We start from the raw sequence: 21,714 nt of genomic DNA, 5'->3' as shown, positions 1-21,714 counted from the left end.
TTACTTTCAACGTGCTGTCATTGTATTGTCTCTGGAGAAAGAGCTGTGGGCTCTTTGGCTAGCTTTCCTGAAAACCGCATTTCCCATAGCCACATGAGTTACATTGTATGCGTTTGTTATTTTATGTATTTGAAATATTTTGTTATTTCATCCTTCGAAAGTCTTGTATCAAAAACTTCAGTTCATAAAAATAATGCATAAGGCCCCTTTCACACGGGCTTTCTGATCCGGTCCGCCTGTCAGTTTTTCAGGCGGACCTGATCGGATGCTCCATGCAGCCCTATGGAGCAGCAGATGTCAGCGGTGACCTCTCTGCTGACACACGCTGCTATCCGATCCAATCCTATCTGTGAAATCCAGACGGATGGAAACAATATTTTCCATCCGTCTGGAGCATCGGATCAGGTATGATCAAATGAAAACAGACAGGCGGTCCGTTATCATTCGACCAATCATAGAGGAGAGCAGGGCTGTGACAGGTCCGTCTCTGCACAGTGAGCAGAGACGGAGCTGTCATCTGCCTGCTCAATGGGGATCAGTGGATTGATCCCCGCTGACCAAAACGGAGTCCGTCGGACACACCGCCTGTGTGAAAGGGACCTTAGTGTGAGATTGTATTTCCCCAACATTTAATGAACATTTATTCATTAAAAAACCCTATTTTTTCTAAATTGTAATGCTATGTGTTATTTTCCCACCACCACAATGGGCTCCCTTTCCTGCTCTCCTCAATAGGCATCTCATACAAACTCACTGTATATTTATCCCGTTAAAGGGCTGGTGGCGGCGGACAGGGGTTAAAGGATAAGTTCCCGCTTTAAAAAAAATAATAAATGCACATCTTTTTGCAGGTTAAAAAGTGCATTTATTATTTTTTTTTATTCAAGCCTGTAAAGCACATGTGTCAAACACAAGGCCCTCGTGCCGAATCCAGCCCTACAGGTCATATTATGTGGCCCTCAAACCTCTCCTGCAGCTGCAGGAGAGCTCCAGCCCTCCTTTGATCCTCCTCCAGACCCTGTACTTTCTGCTTTCCAGCAATGTCTCCAGCTTCTTCCCAGCAGCAGCACAGGGTAAGGGGGTGCACTGTGATGTAAGCGAGAATGGGGGACTCAACTTCTGAAGATGGGTAGGCTCTTGACATCTTATGTAAGGGTAGGGGATGCCCTGAACATCCAGTCTTACAGATACAACTGGCCCCATTTGAGGGTAATCATAATGCTGATTTGGCCCACGATTAAATTGAGTTTGACACCCCTGTAAAGCATTGCACCCATGATCAGCAAATCACAGGTGCCATGCAGGACTCCTGAAGACTCTTTGGAAGCTGTCTGCTCGTACCTTGTATAAGCAGGCAGTTACACACCGACAGGAAGCCTCAATGAACTACCTAGAGCGCTCAACATCACCCTAGTAGTTCATTGAGAACCACAAGCCGGCAGACACAAAGGCGGTGGGTAGTTTCCCATTCTCAGAACCCTGTGAATGAATGATGTGGTCAGGGGGGCAGAGCCCATTTCTTTATTAAATATTGACAGCAGGCCAGATGAGAAGATCCTCAGCCGGCTGTCACAGCAGGGAGACGGGGCCGGGCTGCAGCTGCTGCAGTAACTGAATACGGGTGTAACATGTTATAGAAGGTATGCCTTTAAAGGGTTTTGTCCCAAATAAACATAAAAGCAAAACGTTTGAAAGTAAATGTGACTTTTAAGGTATAGAAGTAGTCTATAATTTTGTAAAAGTTCAAAAACATTATCAATTTTATTCAGTATAAAATAATTAGTTTAAAAAGTTATTATATAAAAAACATACTGCAAGAACCCAAACTCAAAAGAACATCTCCTATTAGAACATCGTAAATGCCATGTGTTTTTTTCTCACCACCACAATAGGCTTCCTTTCCTGCTCTCCTCAATAGACACCTCATACAAACTCACTGTATAAATACCAGTTAGTAGCTAGTAAAATGTTAGGATAAAAAAAATAACAAGCATGTGGTGTATTCATTAGATCCGTGCATTAAATGTTTACTAAGGCCCAATTAGCCCAGTCCTAAATTTTAGTGTAAAGATGTCTCCCTTATTGTTTTTTTTTCTAGTAGTGCAGGGAAGAAGAATCTGCAGGGTACCCTATGTGATATAGGTGCACCCTGAGAAACTAGCAGTAGCATTTAGGAAACAGTGTCGGATGGGTGAACGGTCTTCTCAACTGGAAAGGCTGCCTCTTGTACTGTTAAGAGGCAGTATTTCCTAAGTAATTAAATAATGATCAGGGGACTTTTTTTTATTTGGAAGCCTCATAGGTAAAGCTGTGACACATTCCTCCTTTAAGAAAAAAAAAGATTAAAGGGGAAGTAAAGCTTCCTCTGTAACTTGTACCTATAGGTAAGCCTATGATAAGGCTTACCTATAGGTACTGTAAATATCTCCTAAATCTGCACCGTCTAGGAGATATTTACCTTACATGCAGCCAGTGACATCACTGGCGCATGCGCTTTGAAGGAACAGCCGCCCGTGCCGTTCCTTTAGAGCCCTGTGTCGTGAACGGAAGCTCCCGCGCGGCGCGAGCATGCACGGAAGTGACGTCATCGCAGCTCCAGCCAATCAGATGGCTGGAGGATGCGAACCTGGAAGGAAGACTGGTGAACATGTCAGCCTTGTCAGCGGTGAGCGGGCGAGGCTGTGGGGGGGGGTAGTTCTATGGCAAGTATTTCATAATTAGCTATTATGCGATGCATACTAGCTCATTATGCCTTTTGTCTTTCAGGTTTTTATTTTTTTAACTTTTTTTTTTTGGAGGTTTACAACCTCTTTAAAGAGTAACTTTAAGCCTGGGTTCACACTTATGCAAATTGGGTATGGTTTCCCCACATCCAATTCGCATGTTAGGAGCCTGTGACTTGCTCTCAATGGAGCCAGTGCACACAGCTATGAGACAGCTGCAGAGCAAATTGTACAGGAGTCCTGTGCATCTCCTGGTACGTTTCAGGTCAAAAATTTCAGCCAAAAATTCGGACCGAAATCGGACCTAAAACGGTGAACAGGGAGGGACGCATCGGACCCCTGCTGTGAGCCCCTTCGCACGGAGAAGTGAACCCAGCCTCAATTAAAATAACTCATTGCTAAATCAATTGCATGTTTTGTTACTTATTTCATAGTTGAAGCAATAAGCACATTTCAAAAAATGTGCCTAAAGAGTCAGTTGGCCCAAAAGTGTTATTTTGGTTAAAGATGGAATCTGATGGGCTGTGTCAGCCACTGGCTTCTCATGGGTTTGGTATTGCCAGTTGTGAGAGTAAAGGCTTAAAAAAATAATTGTTTACTATATTTTGGAGTTGCCACCCATCGTCACATGTTCCAATATCGTCTGTTTCATTTTTCATAATATACACAAACTAAAAATCTAACAGGGAGGTTGAAGCACCTAATCCCAAGTGTGGATAGCCCCCCCGATCAAGTCCCCAGGTATTGTTTTTATTGGACTGACTGTTTAAGTGCATTATGAGCACTTACTCAAGAAAGACAAGTGAACTCAAACCTCATGATATCAGTATGGTTCTGTATGTTGTGGGATGTGTTAGTAAAAAGGGATTTTCCTGTAAATATAGTTAGGTCCTAGTGCGACGAGCCAGAACCGCAGGGGCGACACGTGAGGTGCACGGTTGGCCGATGAGAGACAGCAATAATACATTTCATCGGTTTACTCACGGTTAGCAGAAAGCCTCCCTGGGCGGGTCGCACAGTGAAGAGGAAGACAGCACGAAATCCTCCGGGGCACGCTCTGTGATAGGGAAACGCCAGCCAAGATGGTGGTTGAGGTGCCCGTGATGACAGGGGTGTTTAGAGTGCTGGTGGTGGCTGGGTCCCTTGGTGGTATTTGTCGTGATGCCAGTACCGTTAATGGTGGTACAACCAGTTGTAATAGCAATAGTGAAGAATGAGGTAGACAGTGGTAGGATACAACTCACAACTTTTACTGTGACTGGTTTTGGTTGCAGTACAAACATCCAGTTAGAATACAGTCTCTGGGTAAATAGAGGAATTTTGCTGATCCACTGTTAATAGGCTTTAGTAATCCTGGACTCAGGCTGTGGTTCAATATAATGCTTACTTGTTTGTGATCCCTTTTGAATCCAGTGACATTGGTGAGCTTGCCAGTGGCTAAGAAATCCTTCACCTTTATTCTCAAAGGTCTTGCTGCCGTTTGGTGGCTTTTACCCTTTGATTTTAGCAGTTCCAATTTGTCCCTTCTCTGGACTGACCTTCACTAACCTCTACATGGTGCTTCTCCACACACACTTCCTGAACTGAACACTGACCACAGATAAACCTGAGCTGGGATAGATATCCCAGGGTGGTGCTATCCCCATCTTGTGGTGGGAAGTATGAAGCACACTTGACCAGCCTATGAACAAGGATTAAACAGGTGTAGCAATGCACATGCAAAATATAGCAATGACAAAGAAATAATACATTTGCAGTTCCCACGTGTCATGAGTGGGATGCTGCATACCCCCATGGTAAAACGTGTGTCGACCTCGACACACTTTTGACTCGATGTTGTGTCTTCCTGTAAGATATAAGAGAAAGGGAAAAGCATGCATGCATAGGAAATAACAACATAACCCCATTCTTGTACTTCTTGTATCTGAAAGTAAAATGGGTTAGGCAAACATATCTCAGGCAACAACAAAATGTGTCAAAAGGGTGACAAAAAAGGGGTGTAGCTTTTCCTCTGAAGACTGGTGATGTATGGCAAAACCAGAATAGTCCACGATGAGATGGAAAAAGGAAAAACAAAACAAAAATAACATCTCAGGAGGCTCACAGGGTATGAGTCCGTTCCCTGGGCACAGGAAAATGTCAACAGACGAATATCACGGAGGCTTAGGTACGTGAAAGTCTATCTCCGGGTGCAGGCTTGAACGTTGCAAAACAGTAGGTAAGTAGTCCTTTTAAAAAGTCCTTTAAAGGAAATAAACATGATATCACAAGTAAGTCTTCTTCTCACTTTGGAACTTCAGACAATGTAAGGATGCATTTAACGATGAGATGGCAGGGTTGGTAGTTGTCTTCTTGGCTGCTGGTGTAGGAAATCCTTATAACGGACAGGTGGTTGTCCTCTTGTAGTCCTGTCGGATCTTCGTAGCGGCTGAGTTTCTACAGGCCTTGTTTCAAGGGAACTTGGTATCTCTTGAGCTGTAGTAGACACTTCTTGAGATAGCTCCTCTGGTTGAAGTGCGGTTGTATTGGTCTTGGCAGGCACTAAGATATTGAGCCACGGTGTAAGGAACCATTGTAAAGGATCAGAGTCTAATAATGCTTTTCCAAAAGACTGTAGTGGATTCTCTGAATCAGATGATTTTGTAGGCTCTGGTTCTATGGATTGTGTTTCCTCTTGGACAGTTTCTTCTTGAAGAGTTTCTTCTTGAGTACTTTCCTTGAGACATAACTTAAGGCGATTGCGATGTACTACACGTGATTTGTTTTCTTTAGTGATCTCATAAGTATGAGTCTCTGAACTGAGAATAGCTGTAATGATGTAAGGTTCTCTCTCCCATTTGCTATCTAACTTGCTGGTGCGATGGTCATTTTTTAACCATACATGGTCACCAATTTTGAGAGGTTCTGCTTTGGCAGATTGGTTATAATCTTTTTGTTGCTTTTCATGAGCATGTTCCATGCGATTTTGAACAATTTCTTGTGCATCAATTAGACGTCTTTGGTGCTCACTCACCCAATCAGTCTTTGGTAGAGGGTTGATTGCATCAGGCACTTGTACGCCCAAAGTATGGTCAGCAGGTAGTTTACCTTGTCGGCCAAACATGAGATAGTAAGGTGTATACCCAGTAGAACAGTGAATGGTGTTATTGTAGGTGTACATCAATTGAGGCAATAGAGTAGGCCAATCATTTCTTGTAGCAGGTGGTACTGCTCTTAACATCTCAATTAAAGTTTGGTTCATTTTCTCGCAAAGTCCATTCCCTTGGGGGTGGTAGGCTGTGGTCCTGATTTTCTGACAATTGTGAAGTGTACACAGTTCTTTGAAGAGTTTCGACTCAAAGGCAGATCCCTGATCTGTAAGGATTTTTTCTGGGCATCCATATGGCAATAGGAAATGTTTCCAGAAGGCATCTGCAGTTGTCTTAGCAGTCAAGTCCTTGACAGGTACGGCTACAACAAATTTGGTATAATGATCAATGATGGTCATGGCGTATGTGTAACCTGAGCGACTTGGTTCCAGCTTCACATGGTCAATTGCAACTATTTCTAGCGGTGTTCTGCTTACAATGGGATGTAAGGGTGCTTTTTGGTCATGTTTTTCATTTCTTCCAACAGCACAGGTGGAACATTCGCGACACCACTTTTCAATGTCTCCTCTCATCCCAATCCAGTAGAATCTTCTACGGATGGTGGCTTCTGTCTTCTGCACACCAAAGTGTCCCGATTGATCATGATACATTTCAAGAATGATTCTTGCATCTCGGCGTGGTATTAAGATTTGGTATAGACGATCCCAGGTAATTGGGTCTAAAGTTCTTCTTAATAGTAGGCCATTCTGTAGGAAGAGATGTTTTCTGTGTCTCCACAGTTTTGACAATTCTGGATCAGCATTTCTTCTGCAAATTCTTTCAGGTGTTCTTCCGCTGGTGAAGAAATCTTGCAGTTCTCCCAACACTCTGCTTTCATTTTGCAGCTTGATCCACCTTTCTTTGTCCACTTGGGATCTTGGATCCACTTGTTGTTGAAGGTTAAGGACTTTTCTTCCTTTGATGGTGATAATGTCTTGTTGGGCAAATTTTTGTAAAAAGCTGGCATTTCTACCTCTTCCCAAACATCTTCCTGTGTAGTAGGGTCTTCTTGGGTAGGCAAACGGGATAATGCATCCGCATTTTCATTTGCTTTTCCTGTTCTGTATTTTATGGTGAAATCGTAGTTAGCTAGGCGTGAGGCCCATCTTTGTTCCAATGCTCCCAACTTAGCGGTATTAAGATGTGCTAGCGGGTTGTTATCTGTGAAGGCCACAAATGGTGTTGCGGCAAGGTAATCTTTAAATTTTTCTGTAACAGCCCACACGAGTGCGAGGAATTCCAATTTGAAGGAACTATAGTTTTGGTCGTTTCTTTCAGTACCTCTAAGATCTACTAGCGTAGGAAATAACTCTTTCTTTACCTTCTTGTACTTGCGACAGGACAGCTTCCAGACCTTTCTTACTAGCATCTGTGTAAAGATGAAATGGCTGCTGGTAATCTGGATAGCCTAGGATTGGTGGTTCTGTCAACTGCTTCTTCAGGAGCTGGAAGGCAATTTCTCTTTCTGTGTTCCATTCAACTGGTATTGGAGACTTTTGGTACCTCTTAGGATGTCCTCTCAGAAGTTCTAATATTGGCCCCGCAATTTGGGCAAAATGAGGAATAAAGCGCCTGTAGTATCCTGCGAAACTGAGAAAACTCCTCACTTCTTTCACTGTAGTAGGAGTAGGCCAATTTCGGACTGCGGCTATCTTCTCTGGATCCGGTTTAACACCTTCAGAGCTTACAATATGCCCTAAGTATTTGACTTCTGACTTCAGTAGATAGCACTTAGATGGTTTGACTTTGAGTCCATGTTTAATGAGGACTTGAAAAACTTCGGCCAAATGTTTCAAGTGATCTTCATAAGATTTGGAGTAGATGATGACATCGTCTAAGTACAACAGGACGGTTTCGAAATTTTTGTGTCCTAAGCAACGCTCCATTAATCTTTGAAAAGTTCCGGGCGCATTGCAAAGTCCAAAAGGCATGCAGTTGAACTCAAATAGGCCCATAGGGGTGGTAAATGCAGTCTTCTCACGATCTTCAGGTGCCATTGGTACTTGCCAGTATCCACTGGTTAAATCAAGGGTAGAGAAGTAGGCTGAAGATCCTAAAGCTGTCAAAGATTCCTCTATTCGTGGTAAAGGGTAAGCATCCTTGTGGGTGATTTGGTTAATTTTTCTGTAATCCACACAGAATCTGATGTTACCATCCTTTTTACGGACAAGAACTAGAGGTGCAGCCCATGGACTATGGCTGTCTCTAATGACATTGGAGTCCTTCATCTCTTGGATCATTTGCTTTACGGATTGGTACATAGTTGGTGGTATAGGCCGATATCTTTCCTTGATCGGTGAGTGTGAACCTGTAGGGATGGAGTGCTTGATGATATCCACTTCTCCATAGTCTGTAGAATGCTTACTGAAGGCACGGTGAAGCTCCTTCACAATTTTTAGTACTCCCTCAATTTGGTTTGCTGGTGTGGAAGCATCTCCCACATGAAGTTCTTTCCACCAGGATGTGTTTACATTTTGGTCCTGTGGGTTCTGGCTCTTGGTAATTTGCTCTGTGGTAGCTGTAGCCACACTGATGACATCTTGAAAAGTGACTTGGATTAGCTGTGCAATAGGATGGTGTTTTGTTAGTGTTACACTGCTATCACTCAAGTTTAGGAGTCGAATAGGCACTTTACCTTCAGAGACGGTTACTAGGCTTCTTGCAGCTCTAACTAGAGGATAGTCTTCCAAAACAACAGGCTCTACCAGGGCTTGGTAGTCTTGACCTTGAATTCCGACTACAGCTCGGCACCACAGAAGAGTTTCGGTGTTGGGTTTGAGGATCACAGGTTGCTTATCTCGGATGCGGGCACAGCAAATTTCTCCTTTTTCGTTGGCGAATCTCTGTTGCGCATTTAGTACACGGATGGTTTGTTGGATCACCTTCTTAGAATCAGGAGAGGCAGTAGGCACTAACTGGTGCAAGGCTTCTAGCATCTCAACATAACAGTTCCTGAGGACATTCATTCCTAGGACTATTGGAGGGTTAGGGTTATTGTCTCTGACTTGTACCACAATAAGGCCTTGTCGAGGTAGTGTAGTTCCTCCTATTTGAATGGTAGGTTCCCAATAACCATGGACTGGTACGGGTTTGCCGTTACTGGCTATGAGACTCAGCCAGGATTCTGGAGGCTGGGTAAGCTGATTTTGATCCCAGTATTTTTCAAAGGCTGCTTGTTGGATGGTGGTGACTTGGGATCCGGTGTCAACTAGGGCAACAAAAGGAACTCCATTTATTTGAAGTGCCACTTCAGGACGGGATCCAATGTATCTTGGCATCCAGTGGGGATCTTCTGGACCTATTGGTTTACCTCCCGAGGGGTGGTCCTTGGCCTCGGGGGTTTCCCGTTTAACTGCCAGCAGGTTGCTTCTGTATGGCCTAGTTTGTGACAGTACGTGCAGATAGGCCGCTTAGGGGTACTATTGCGATCAGGGGGGCGTCCGCCAGAATTTCTGGAATAAGTCTCTCTATAATTAGAGGGGAAGAGTCTTCTGGACACAGGTTTCTCATCCTCTAGCATTAATGGTTTCTCCCATTGTTCCAACTTTTGGTGGACTTTCTCCAGACTTTTAGTCAGGAAATGGACTTGCTCAGTCAAGGCAGCAACTGCGTCAGGAACTGGAGCTTGGGTTGCCTGACTGACTATAGGTAAAGACTTTACAGGGGTAACCAGCTGTGATACAGGCACTTCAACAGATCTAACAGGTTCTGTTGGTGGGCTTTTTCCCAGTATGCTGATAGCTAATTCTTTAAAATCTAAGAAGGTAGCTCCTGGATGTTGGGCGGCTAACATTCTTAATTGGCTCTTTAGATTGTCTGTATGGACGCCTTCAATAAATTGTTCTTTCAGGGTTTTGTCCTGATTCTCTGCCTCACGGGGGTCTACTTGGACAACAGCTCTAAGGGATTCCTGCAAAGATAATGCAAAGTCTCTGAGTGACTCACCAGATTGCTGTTTCTTGCTGAAGAACCTCATCTTGACCTCTGACACGGTTCTGGGTTCAAAGGTGGTGTAGAGACGTTCAAAAATCTGCTCCATGGTCTTTCTCTCTGAGTTCGGCCAAGATTTCACTTCTCTAAGCGCAGCTCCTTCCAATTGCGCAAGAAGAATCTCCATCTGTTGCTCTGAGGATACAGGGTACAATCTGAACACAGCAAGAATTTTTTCTTTAAAGTCCCTTAAAGTATGAATTTCTCCAGAATATCGTGGGAACCAGGGGGCCCCAAAATAATAAGGCATGGTTAAAGGCATTAAGCTTGGTGCTGCAGCGGTTGGTATTGTACTGGGACTGACTGCAGCTGCTGCAGGGGGTCCGCTGAGGTCAGGCTGCATGTCCTCTTCATGCACAGACATGGTGACAGCAGGTGAATTATAGTTAGGTAAGTCAAATGCGTTTTTAGACACTTTTTGTGCGGCGTTGCTATGGGCGACCGCTGTCTTGCGGGTGTATGGCCCTTTAAGAATTTAACGCCTGCTTAATACAATGCTGCAGCAATGTTGATTTTGGGTCTCTGGCAGAGTTCCTGCTATTAGTGCTGCTTATAGTTAGTAGAGGCAAATGACAGGTTGCGATTACTGCTCGGACGGCAAGCAATGCGATTATTTTCTCTTTTGCTCGCATGCAAAGTCTCGTGACTTCTGGGGCGTGCGCTTGTCACACTCTCCTCCCAGGATTGACACAGCAAAGGTAAGGCGGGCTGGCTGGACAATTTTGCATAAATGGGTGGCACCAAACTTTCCCGCTCTGCAGGGGGTGTCACTAACTTATCCACAGTGATGGCGCAGAAATATTTAAACATGAAGGTCTCCGGCAGCCATTTTAAGTGAATAGAAACAGTCAATTCGAATACAGCAAGCAGTTTTGTTGACACACAGATTTCTGATTTTCTCACTTTGGATGCTGCGATTTTTATGCTGATAACTGGGATAACACTTCCATGCGACTTTGAAACAGTTTAAACAGTTCTGTGGCCCCACACAGTGTGCAATAAGTAAACAGTCTCTCAATAAAGCAAAGGGGCTTATTCTGATGCGACAGTCTTTTAGATAAGGCGCAGGGGTTAATATCCTGTTTGTGACGCCAAATTTTTATGCGACGAGCCAGAACCGCAGGGGCGACACGTGAGGTGCACGGTTGGCCGATGAGAGACAGCAATAATACATTTCATCGGTTTACTCACGGTTAGCAGAAAGCCTCCCTGGGCGGGTCGCACAGTGAAGAGGAAGACAGCACGAAATCCTCCGGGGCACGCTCTGTGATAGGGAAACGCCAGCCAAGATGGTGGTTGAGGTGCCCGTGATGACAGGGGTGTTTAGAGTGCTGGTGGTGGCTGGGTCCCTTGGTGGTATTTGTCGTGACGCCAGTACCGTTAATGGTGGTACAACCAGTTGTAATAGCAATAGTGAAGAATGATGTAGACAGTGGTAGGATACAACTCACAACTTTTACTGTGACTGGTTTTGGTTGCAGTACAAACATCCAGTTAGAATACAGTCTCTGGGTAAATAGAGGAATTTTGCTGATCCACTGTTAATAGGCTTTAGTAATCCTGGACTCAGGCTGTGGTTCAATATAATGCTTACTTGTTTGTGATCCCTTTTGAATCCAGTGACATTGGTGAGCTTGCCAGTGGCTAAGAAATCCTTCACCTTTATTCTCAAAGGTCTTGCTGCCGTTTGGTGGCTTTTACCCTTTGATTTTAGCAGTTCCAATTTGTCCCTTCTCTGGACTGACCTTCACTAACCTCTACATGGTGCTTCTCCACACACACTTCCTGAACTGAACACTGACCACAGATAAACCTGAGCTGGGATAGATATCCCAGGGTGGTGCTATCCCCATCTTGTGGTGGGAAGTATGAAGCACACTTGACCAGCCTATGAACAGGGATTAAACAGGTGTAGCAATGCACATGCAAAATTTAGCAATGACAAAGAAATAATACATTTGCAGTTCCCACGTGTCATGAGTGGGATGCTGCACTAGACCTGTTTTTTTTTTTTTTTTCTGCCTAGCATGTTGACCCTTTTTCTTATGCTACACACTATTATTTTCTATAACTACATATTTTCTTTGTGACATTTTTTTAAATTGAGCTGTAGACATGTCTTTACCAACCTGCATACTGTTTTTTGCTGACAGAAAATCACATATAAACAGAATTCTATCTCTCCTCCTGGAGAACATTTCTGCACTTTGTACTGCCTCTGACTAGCACACAGAAAAATAATAGCTACAGTTGCTGTGTGGGCTGATTTCTGATTTCTCTTTTCAAATTGTATTACTATTGCAATGCTATCATGTATTTTGTTTTCTATAATCAATTTTAAAAATGTGTATTATATCCATTATTTTGAAAGTGAAATAACTTGGAAGTTTATCAAATATTTAAAAATTGTATTGAAACATTGAAAATTGTAATCAGATTAATATAATTCTAGCTAGCTATTAAAGGGTTGGAAGACTACAAAATGATATCTCAATTTTTGATATCTCTCATGCCCTCCAGTTTATATTTTGGTACCAAAGTTCCAAGCACCACCCACTGTTAAAGTACAAACCTATCCTAATCATAAGAAAATAAAGAAGGCAAAAGGATTCCAACCAACTCTTCCTTAACCACTTCCTGCCGACCTGGCACATACTGTATATGCGGCCTCTTGGCAGGTGGGCCTAGGTTAACACTTTACTGTGCTGAGAGTGCACTCCTTGTATGCTCCCAGCACAGTACTGATTGCATACCGAAAAGCTCCTAATGCAGACTTGCGATTGGGAGCTTTCCGATCATGTTACCACTGTGACTGCCAATCACAGTGGTCACATGATTGAAATGCCTGCCTCCCGGCATTTATATCCAGTTAAAGGGCTGGTGGTGGCGGGCAGGGGTTAAAGGATGAGTTCCCCCCCTTCAAAATAAATAATAAATGCACATCTTTTTGCAGGTAAAAAAAAGTGCATTTTTTTTTTTTTTATTGGAGCCTGTAAAGCATTGCACCCATGATCAGCAGATCACAGGTGGCATGCAGGACTCCTGCAGACTCTCTGTGAAAGCTGTCTGTTTGCACCTGGTATGAGCAGGCAGTTACACACTGACAGAAAGCCTCAATTAACTACTTTGAGCGCTCAACATCGGTAGTTTATTGAGAAGCACAAGCTGGCAGCCACAAAGGCTGTGGGTGTTTGTAGTTTCCTATTCATAGAACATTGTGAATGAATGATGCGGTCAGGGGGGCAGAGTCTGTGTCTTTTTTAAATTGTGACAGCAGATCAGGTGAGAAGATCCTCCGCTTGCTGTCACAGCAGGCAATCGGGGCGTGGCGGCAGCTGCAGCAGTAACGGAATACGGGTGTAATATGTTATAGATGTTGACCTTATCCTTTAAAAGGCATACTTTGTCCCAAATAAACATAAAACCAAAAACTTTTGAGAGTAAATGGGACTTTTTTGGAAAAATTAAAAAACACTATCAATTTTATTCAGTACAAAAGAATTAGTTTAAAAAGATACTATATATAAAACACTGCAAGAACCCAAATTCATAAGAACATCTCCTATAGTAACAAGGACGTTGTTATGCTTGTGGAATAAACAAAAATTTACAAATGTGCATAAAATCCCGCAACCCATTTCGTAGACAATTCCACTTCCACACCACAGTAGTGTTGCAGTTTTACTCACCGTTCTGCTCCGCAGGTGACAGCTTCAGAGATATAACCTGGTAGTTCAGTCCTCCATTAACCTCCTCCCCTAGTGCAAAGAGGGCTGTCCTAACCCTTTTGCTGCCAACGGTCGTTTTTTGCACACGTTTAAAAAATCATTATAGGTCTAAGGATTACATAAAACCCCCAAAGCAATTTGTATTTTCTGAAAACCGGCACCCTAAAGAATTAAATAGTGGTAGTTTCAATTTTGTATGTCGCACAATATTAGTTTATGAAAATCAACATTTCTGTAAAAAAAATAAAATAAAACTCATTTTAAGGCAAAGGCAATAAATTACAAATTTTTGGGGAAAAATAAAAGATGAGGTTGCGCTGAGTAAATTGATACCCAACATGTCAAACCTTAAAATTGTGTACACCTGTGAAACAGCGACAAACTTCAGTACCCTATATTTTCCATTGATGATGCCTAGAATTATTGCTTTTACTCCAACATGTGCTGCGATATGTAAAATTTGCGCATAAGCGCCCTGACGCATTCATTTATGTTTGCGTATGTAAGGATGTTTTTTAGGGGGATTTTAAGTGCTTTGGTGTAACTTTTATTTTTACACTTCTTTTTTTACTAAACCCTTTTCTTAGTGACAAGTTCTCTTTAAAGATAAATTAGGGGTCTAAAAGACCCCTGTTCTGACACCTGTCCTCCAATGTCATTAATGCAGTGCAGATCTAACTGCATTCGTTTCTTCCCCAACCATGATGGGCGGGACCCGGGTCAGTAACTGTAACTAACGAACGGATGCTCGCTGATCTCTTTCCTTTCAACCCAGCGGCAACCACCATGCTAGTCCCGGGTTTGCCAACGGGTGTGCAGAGCCTGGGAAACATGGCATGGGGACACAGTAATGGGGGTGCTTGGAAGCAATCCGTCAACGGCTGCCGGATCACTTCCATCTGACAGCTGGCTTGTCGGAGTTACACACACTCCTTTCGGCTGTAGCCACCAGGAGTGTGTGTAAAAAAAAAAAAACCCTGCTGTCATCTCCGTACGAAAAATGTTGGTGGCAGCGAAAGGATTAAGTGTACAGGTCACAGGTTTGATATTCATAGACCCTAGGTGTAGGCTGGTACTCTCAGGTGATTGCACATTGGTAAAGCTTTTGAGGATATGCACCCTGGGCATCCAGCTATAACCATACCCCAATCTATGAGTTCTCAGTTTTTTTTTTTTTTTGGTGTCCTAAGGTAATGGACGTCTTCTCCCTTATAGAGGAATCACTCTTCACTTAACTAGTTTATTATTTTACTAAGGCAGGCCATGGGTTGCAGGAAAGAAAATTGCTTTGATTACTCCTTCAACACTCACTGTGTTGATGGGGGAATGTCTACCGTGGAGCCGTTACGTTGTCAGGAGAACCTAGTGATTTTTGCTAGCCGCTGTAACAGCCACTAGCAATAATCGCATGTAAAATCTGACTGGCTGGTTGTGCCCAAGATGATTATTCGATTAACTTGGGTACATTCAGCCTGCCCATGGTTTGAATCTCAGCCAGTTCCTACTGAACTTTAGAATCCTTCAATCAGCTCTTTATTCAACTCTTCACCCTCTTCTTATACAATAGAAGAAGTGCATCTGGATCAGTGCATTCTGGGTAAAACCTTGGAAGCCTACACCATGGGGACATTCATGTATATATGTCTTAGGGACCTAACATTGTCAGTTCCTGCAAGGGCAGCAACTGGGGTGAATGCATACATGTTCTCTGTAAGGTTATTCGAAGTACAGTATATTGGCAATTATAACAAATAAATCATACATTTGTAAGGTTTATATTTTCCTCTTTTCTTTACATGAAAGCAATGCCAATTTTATTAAGCCATGTGTCCTATTTTCTGTAGGACATGTGTAAATGGGGTGCAGATATGCCTCACAACCCCCTTGTGGCACGGAGACAGAATCCTTTGGGGAAACAACCATTTCTTCAGGTAGCTATGGTCACATATCATTCTATGGTTTATGATGTAGATGGATATTCATTATAATCTACCATTTGTAATATGTCATCAGGCTGAACCTGCCAAACAGGAAACGAAAAGACTGGCTGAAGGAGTTTGAGAAAGAAGCTAGTAATACTGAAACTGATCTGGATGCGACAAGTGAAGCTTCATCAGAACCAGACTATAATTATGAATTTGCACAGATGGAAGTGATAATGAAGGCTTTGAACAGCAATGGTTAGTAATTTAGGCTCTAAGCCAGAAGCTACTAGAGAAGTGACATGATTTTCTGCTGCTAGGGAATAGATTTAAAATATGTGCTTATTTCCTTGTAAATAAAATTTCTTTGAATATTGCAAAATATTTGCACCACTCCTTTCTGTAAGTGTGTATTCCCTGTGGTTATAGTTTTCAGTATTTCATTAATGGAAACCTCTCAGATCCTTATCTCTCTCAGAAGATCCTATCCAGCCTTGGAGGTTGATATTATCTGCTTGCTAGAATTGATTCTGGTTCAAGGGCAGATTGTTCTCATGCACAATAACTCATCACCATGTAGCTAGCACTTTCCCAGAGGGTCCAATGATGCCAGCCACCAGTGGTGCTCCTCAGCAGAACCAATTATGTAAGATCCACAAAGGATAAAAATCATCTTTGTGTGCACCAAATGCCGCAAAGCCTATTACCTTGTAAACATAGCAGCAACATTATCACTGGGCTGTACATAGCCTGTGCAGAAAGCAGAGATGTCGGAGGGAACGAGCAGGCTCACCACTACATGCTGGCTGTTAAAAGCTACAGAGGGCAATTACAACAATGGTCACCCGGCAAATTAAAGAAAGCCCCTGAATAAAGGCAAAGTTTCACATTACACTATTACAGAGGTTTAGAACAAATACACAAAGCACACAAAGATTTAATAAGAATAACCATGTATCTTGTATGTTTATGGTTATTCGAGGTAGAGAGGAGGCATACAGATCTTACAATTTCCAGCTTGTCTAATCGGAAAATACCTATTCATTGAAAAAAACACAAGGCCTTCCATAAATAGTGGCAATGCAGAGCCAGTGACCCCCTGAGGTCAGTGTGCAGAAGGACAGTTTCTTTAACAGGACTCGGAAGATTGCAGCTATCACTGTAATAGCTCAGAGTACTACAGTGATTGTTTGCTTCCACCGCTGCCACTCCGATATGAGATATGCATACTTACATTAGTCCAAACTGGACCAATCTAATTATGCAATAAAGATCATACTTTCAAAGTTCAGCTTTAAAGCACAGTCTTAGGAAGTTTGTTATCCATTACTCTGATTTCTGCAAGTCCAGTAGGCTTCCTGTGTTGACTATACCAGGTAACAAATTGGTGCCCTTTTTTCTTTTAAAATGATCATACTATGATGAGGAGCCTGGCATACTGTATATAACATATACATAACTTTTTAACACACAGCACAGACACCCATCACAGCCTAAACCCCATGTCAGTGCTCCCATTCAGAGTTCAGCAGGCTTTCAACAGTGGTGTTTAAGCCAGATCTGCTTATTCTGGCCAGCAGCTTTCCCAAGGGCTGCTTTATGACATTAAGCTTCTCCCACTTTCTACACACCACTTCCCTGCTTGTACAATAAACTCAGACATATGAGATTGTGTTGATTGACCTACCTCTCAGTTGCTTTTTTTTTTATATTAATCTATAGGATAAAAACACATAAAAGATTAAAATTAATAAATCTAATTGGTGAGGAAATAGAAGTTTTACCTCTGTAAAGGTGTATAAAATATGTATCTATATGTCCATTGTAAAAAGCAGTACTTTTTTTTAATACTAAAAAAAATCAGTATATGACTGGTCTGATTTTGTGCTGAGGAAGAAGTGATTGGAACACATCATGTAACCGAGAACTGCTGGACCTCTTCTATGTGGGAATCCTTCTACAGGATCTTCCCTCCTGCCTGGTGGAGCGAGATCATCGACTACTTGTACCATGGCTGGCACAAAGGTCTAATGTTGAATTGTGCATGGGCCTGGTTTGACTGCTTGGGCGCTGTGCATATTGTATTGATAGTTATTGTGTTATTAGAGGCTCTTGGCTTAAATTTGATAAGCACAGATTGCAGAAAAACTATAAAAATGTATGTTGATGCATTATTTGAACTAAATAGCTGGGAATTAAATAAAGCCCTAATGACATTTTTCTGCTGTTATGGCAGTTTAAAATTGCCTTTGCCATATTCAAAAATTCCTGGTGGCTTTACTGACACATTGAGCAGACTCAAGTAGTTCCCAATAGTTCCAGTTGTACAAAGTGGCAATATGACTGCACCAAATTCAAAAAATAATTACATCCATTTCACAGATAAGGAAACTAAAGGTAATTAAGACCAAATGTAAGTCGGCGTACAGAGACGGCCACAATGTCTGTCTCTGTACGCTGTGTAGCAGGCAGCATTTTTACCACTTCACCTGTCACTAATTGTTAGGAATGCTGTGGGCTTTACAGCTGACAGCCACCTAGCAACCAGAGATGCTAACATTGGGTGGAGCCTGATGGGGTAATAGAGAGACACTTGTTCCCTTTCAGGTCCGCTTTCTCCTTGTGATTGAAAGCAAGCATTGAGCAGATTCTATAGCCAATAAGCCAATAGTCTATTGCAATCTATTTGCCTGCTGTCAATCGCAAGAGGTGCAGACCTTATATAGATCTAATACCTTCGCTTCTCCATCAGGCACCACCCACCCATCCACAAAACTGATCAACGCTGCATTGCCTGTGTGACACTGCACTGAGGATGGACTGTCCGTATGTTTCAGTGCTCCTTTGCATGCAGTTATTGTACCTGTTTCTACCAGTTAAAATGTCACCGACCTTTGTTGTGTGGAGACATAGGGTCATAGACACTCTTTATGAATTCCCTTGAATAGGTATTATTCTCTTAAATATTCCCACAAATAAAGTTGCCATGTGTTTATGACCAAGATAAGAGCATGACAACAGTTTTCTCCTCAACACATATCTTATTGTTCAGTTCAAGCTTTTCACATAATTTTTTGCCCCTCTGGACCACAAGCAGAGAATTTATGTAAAATGTCATGTAAAGAGTGCCTAGTTCTGTAAGATAGGACTGACAACCTCTACAGGTAGCCATAGATGGCCTAATATATACATTGTACATGTAAAATCTAATTTCAACCATTGCTTGCAGTCATCAAGTTATTCCTTAACTTGAAGGGGGTGACGGGTGACATGGCTAGGCACTCATCGTACGGGGAGATTTTTTAGCTTGTTGGAAAATGTCTTTGGGAGTTGGCTCAATATTCACTTCTGTTATGCAGCAAAGGAAAGGATACCGCATATGCACTGCTGTACATTTTTGGGTAAGTATTGTGACAAGTCATGGCAACGTTTTAGAGAATGAGCAGATATTTCCTGACTCAAGAGATATTTGCCATTCTACAGCCTTCTTAGGTTGAACTTGCATTTAGCATTATGATACATTGTTATACTGTTTTGTTCATTTTATATACTCCTTATATTGGCACAAAGGTGTGTGCACTTCAACCCACAATTCTAAGATGACTTTGACAGCCCTCAATGATGGGTCTTCATGCCAATGTAAAGAGCTTTTATATTTCAATAGGCAAACAAATAGTCTTGTTTATTAACTGTGTAAAGTAAAAATGGTACAGTGTCACGCCCCACTTACAAATCAGATTTAAACCCTTACTAGGAATAGGAAAAATGATAGATGTAGAAAAAACGTTAAAGATGACTGGTGACAGTTGGGCAATATAGAATAGTTCTACCGAAACGTAAATTATATTTATGACAGCTACATAAACTAGACAAATTTTGTATGCTCAGAATAGAGCTAGATGATCTCTAAAATTAAAATAACCTGTGGTGCACTCTATTGGATGTAACCATATTAACCTCAAGAATTGTTTGGGGGCCTAGAAGAAATAAAACATGCCACGTACCCAGCAAGCTTGTGTACTTATGAGGCTATACGGCTATCTAATGTTGCTTTTTCACCCATTCCCAATTCCTGCTTTTGAATGTTGCACAAGACTTCTTTTAATTTCTTGTCATGTACAGCATGGCTTGCATATATGATGATACTTTGTTTTATTGACATATGACTTAACATGCTTGTTATTGTGCTTTTTATTTGTTTACCCATATTTAAATTTTGTATGAAGTGAGAGCTTTAAATGTATATATATATATTTTAAAGTTTCAGTTTCCTTTCTTGAAAATACTTTTACGCATAGCAAGTGATAAGGACTGTGCTAGTGCTAGATTTTTACCAATGGTATGTTTCTGCAGATCCTGTCCATACTGTTGTCCAAGTCCTGGAGAAGCAGTATTTGGAGGAGAAAAGAAATGCTCTGGAAGAACAGCGGCTTATGTATGAGAGAGAGCTAGAACAGCTACGACAGCAGCTTTCCCCAGAAAGACAACACCAGCACAGCAACGAGCGCCTCTCCTACACCTCTCAAACAGTACAGCAGAAGATGAACATGTGGGCAGAGGAGAGGTTAGATTCAATTATTCAGATATAACTAGAGTGGGGGGGGGGGGGGAGTGTGTTAAAGTGTAATGTGGAAAACTAAAATGCTGACGACATAGACAGTGTGTTAATTTTGGTCCCTCACTTACTGTATGTGGGTACAAAGCCTAAATGTGATGCATACACCTACAGAGCACGTTAAGGCAATCCTAGTCTCCTAGTTGCCTGTTTCTGTTGTTGAACAGAAATGCCTTTGTGCCTATCTGGTTAATTTTCCCTTTATTACTTGAGCTTGATTTTCCAACACCTCCTAGCCGAACTCTAGCAATGTCATCCCACTGTCATGCCACTTACTGGACACCAAGGCAGTATCATTGGACAGCAAGAAGACCAACTCAGCAGAGGTCAGCACAGCAGAGAGCAGGACAGAACTCCTCTGCCAGATCCTGCACTTCCCTGTGCAGCTGCGGAGAGATTTGTCTCCCGGCACCTCCCGTCTCAGCAACTAGCAGCAGGGAGGATGTAAGAACTCCTCCTACAGATCCTGCACCTCTCTGTGCAGTGGCAGAACACCCTCATCTCCATCTTCCCTAGTGTCAGGATTTAGCAGACTCTGGCAGCTGACTCCAGCTCTCCTCTGGTCCCCCTCCAGACCCTGCACTTTTTTCTTTCTAGCGCCACCTCCAGATTCTTTCCGGCAGCAAAAGGGGGGGGTGCACTGTAAGAGAGATTGGGGGACTCTTGACTTCTGATGTGGGGGTGGGGGATGCTCTGGACATCTAGTCTTATAGATACAACTGGCCCTTTGAGGGTGACTACAATGCTAATGCGGCCTGCGGTGACATTAAGCTTGACATCCATGAGCTAGGGGAACACGGAAACCTGTGTCATCCCCAATCCAAAAGGTATATGTTTTTTTTTTTTTTTTTTTTAGATAACTAGAACTTTATCATGTCCTTAATAGTCCACAGAAACTTACAGACCTACAGTAACATTACATAAAGCATAAAGTGGAACTGATTTCACTTATAGCTCACTTAAGAAAAATGGACATTGGACTTAGAGGCGAGCAGTGCTCGAAGCATTGCAAAGAGTATCTCAGATGCTGACCACTCACTCCTTAACACTCCTAAACAGTTATTCTAATTGCATAAAATATTCTGGATTTCTTCAAAGTTGTATCACTTTCTTTGTAGAAATTTCCGTTAGGACATGGGGACATGTTTTTGAAACTCATGATTTGTTAGGCACTAGAAGATTTAATTTTCAATGCTGCTCTGACCCCAAAGATTCCTGGGAATTTAGGAGTTCCTCTGTGATGACCCTCATTTGGAATTACAGTAACCAGAACCCTGTACCTGTCGAGGAGAACAATCAATAGCACAGCATTTGCTATATTCCCAGCCATCCACTGCTCATCTCTGGATAGATAGTGTGAATTCCATCCCACACTTAAAAAGCTCAACATTTGGCCGCAGTGGCAACTCTTAAAAATGTGAAAACATCTGGCGTGGATAGCTTCATAACCCTACCCTTGCACCACCTGCCTTAGTAATAATCAAACTTTTAGGGCAATAACCTTTTGCTGCCACCTTGGTGGCCTTTTGTGACCGTGTGACTGAGGCCTAAAATAATGCAAAAAAAAAAAAATATAGCAAAAATTGTCTGCCCACCTGAGTTTAAAGT

The 21,714-nt window shown here is 42.4% G+C and overlaps 1 protein-coding gene across 5 annotated transcripts in view; it reads left to right on the top strand.

Moving 5' to 3' along the window:
* Window positions 1-21,714, top strand: part of KIF13A (kinesin family member 13A) — a 298,880-nt gene that overhangs the window by 217,379 nt on the left and 59,787 nt on the right. For all 5 annotated transcript variants that reach the window (XM_082258194.1, XM_082258191.1, XM_082258190.1 and 2 more), the window contains exons 15-17: window positions 15,414-15,500; window positions 15,583-15,749; window positions 19,845-20,055. In XM_082258194.1, coding sequence (XP_082114320.1) covers window positions 15,414-15,500; window positions 15,583-15,749; window positions 19,845-20,055 — 465 coding nt within the window. The remainder of the gene's footprint in view (window positions 1-15,413; window positions 15,501-15,582; window positions 15,750-19,844; window positions 20,056-21,714) is intronic.

The sequence above is a fragment of the Pelophylax lessonae genome (genome assembly GCF_965119305.1).
Source record: "Pelophylax lessonae genome assembly, chromosome: 5".
NCBI lineage: Eukaryota > Metazoa > Chordata > Amphibia > Anura > Ranidae > Pelophylax > Pelophylax lessonae.
Note: the sequence above shows the minus strand (reverse complement) of the source record. Positions and strands in the feature narration are given on the sequence as shown.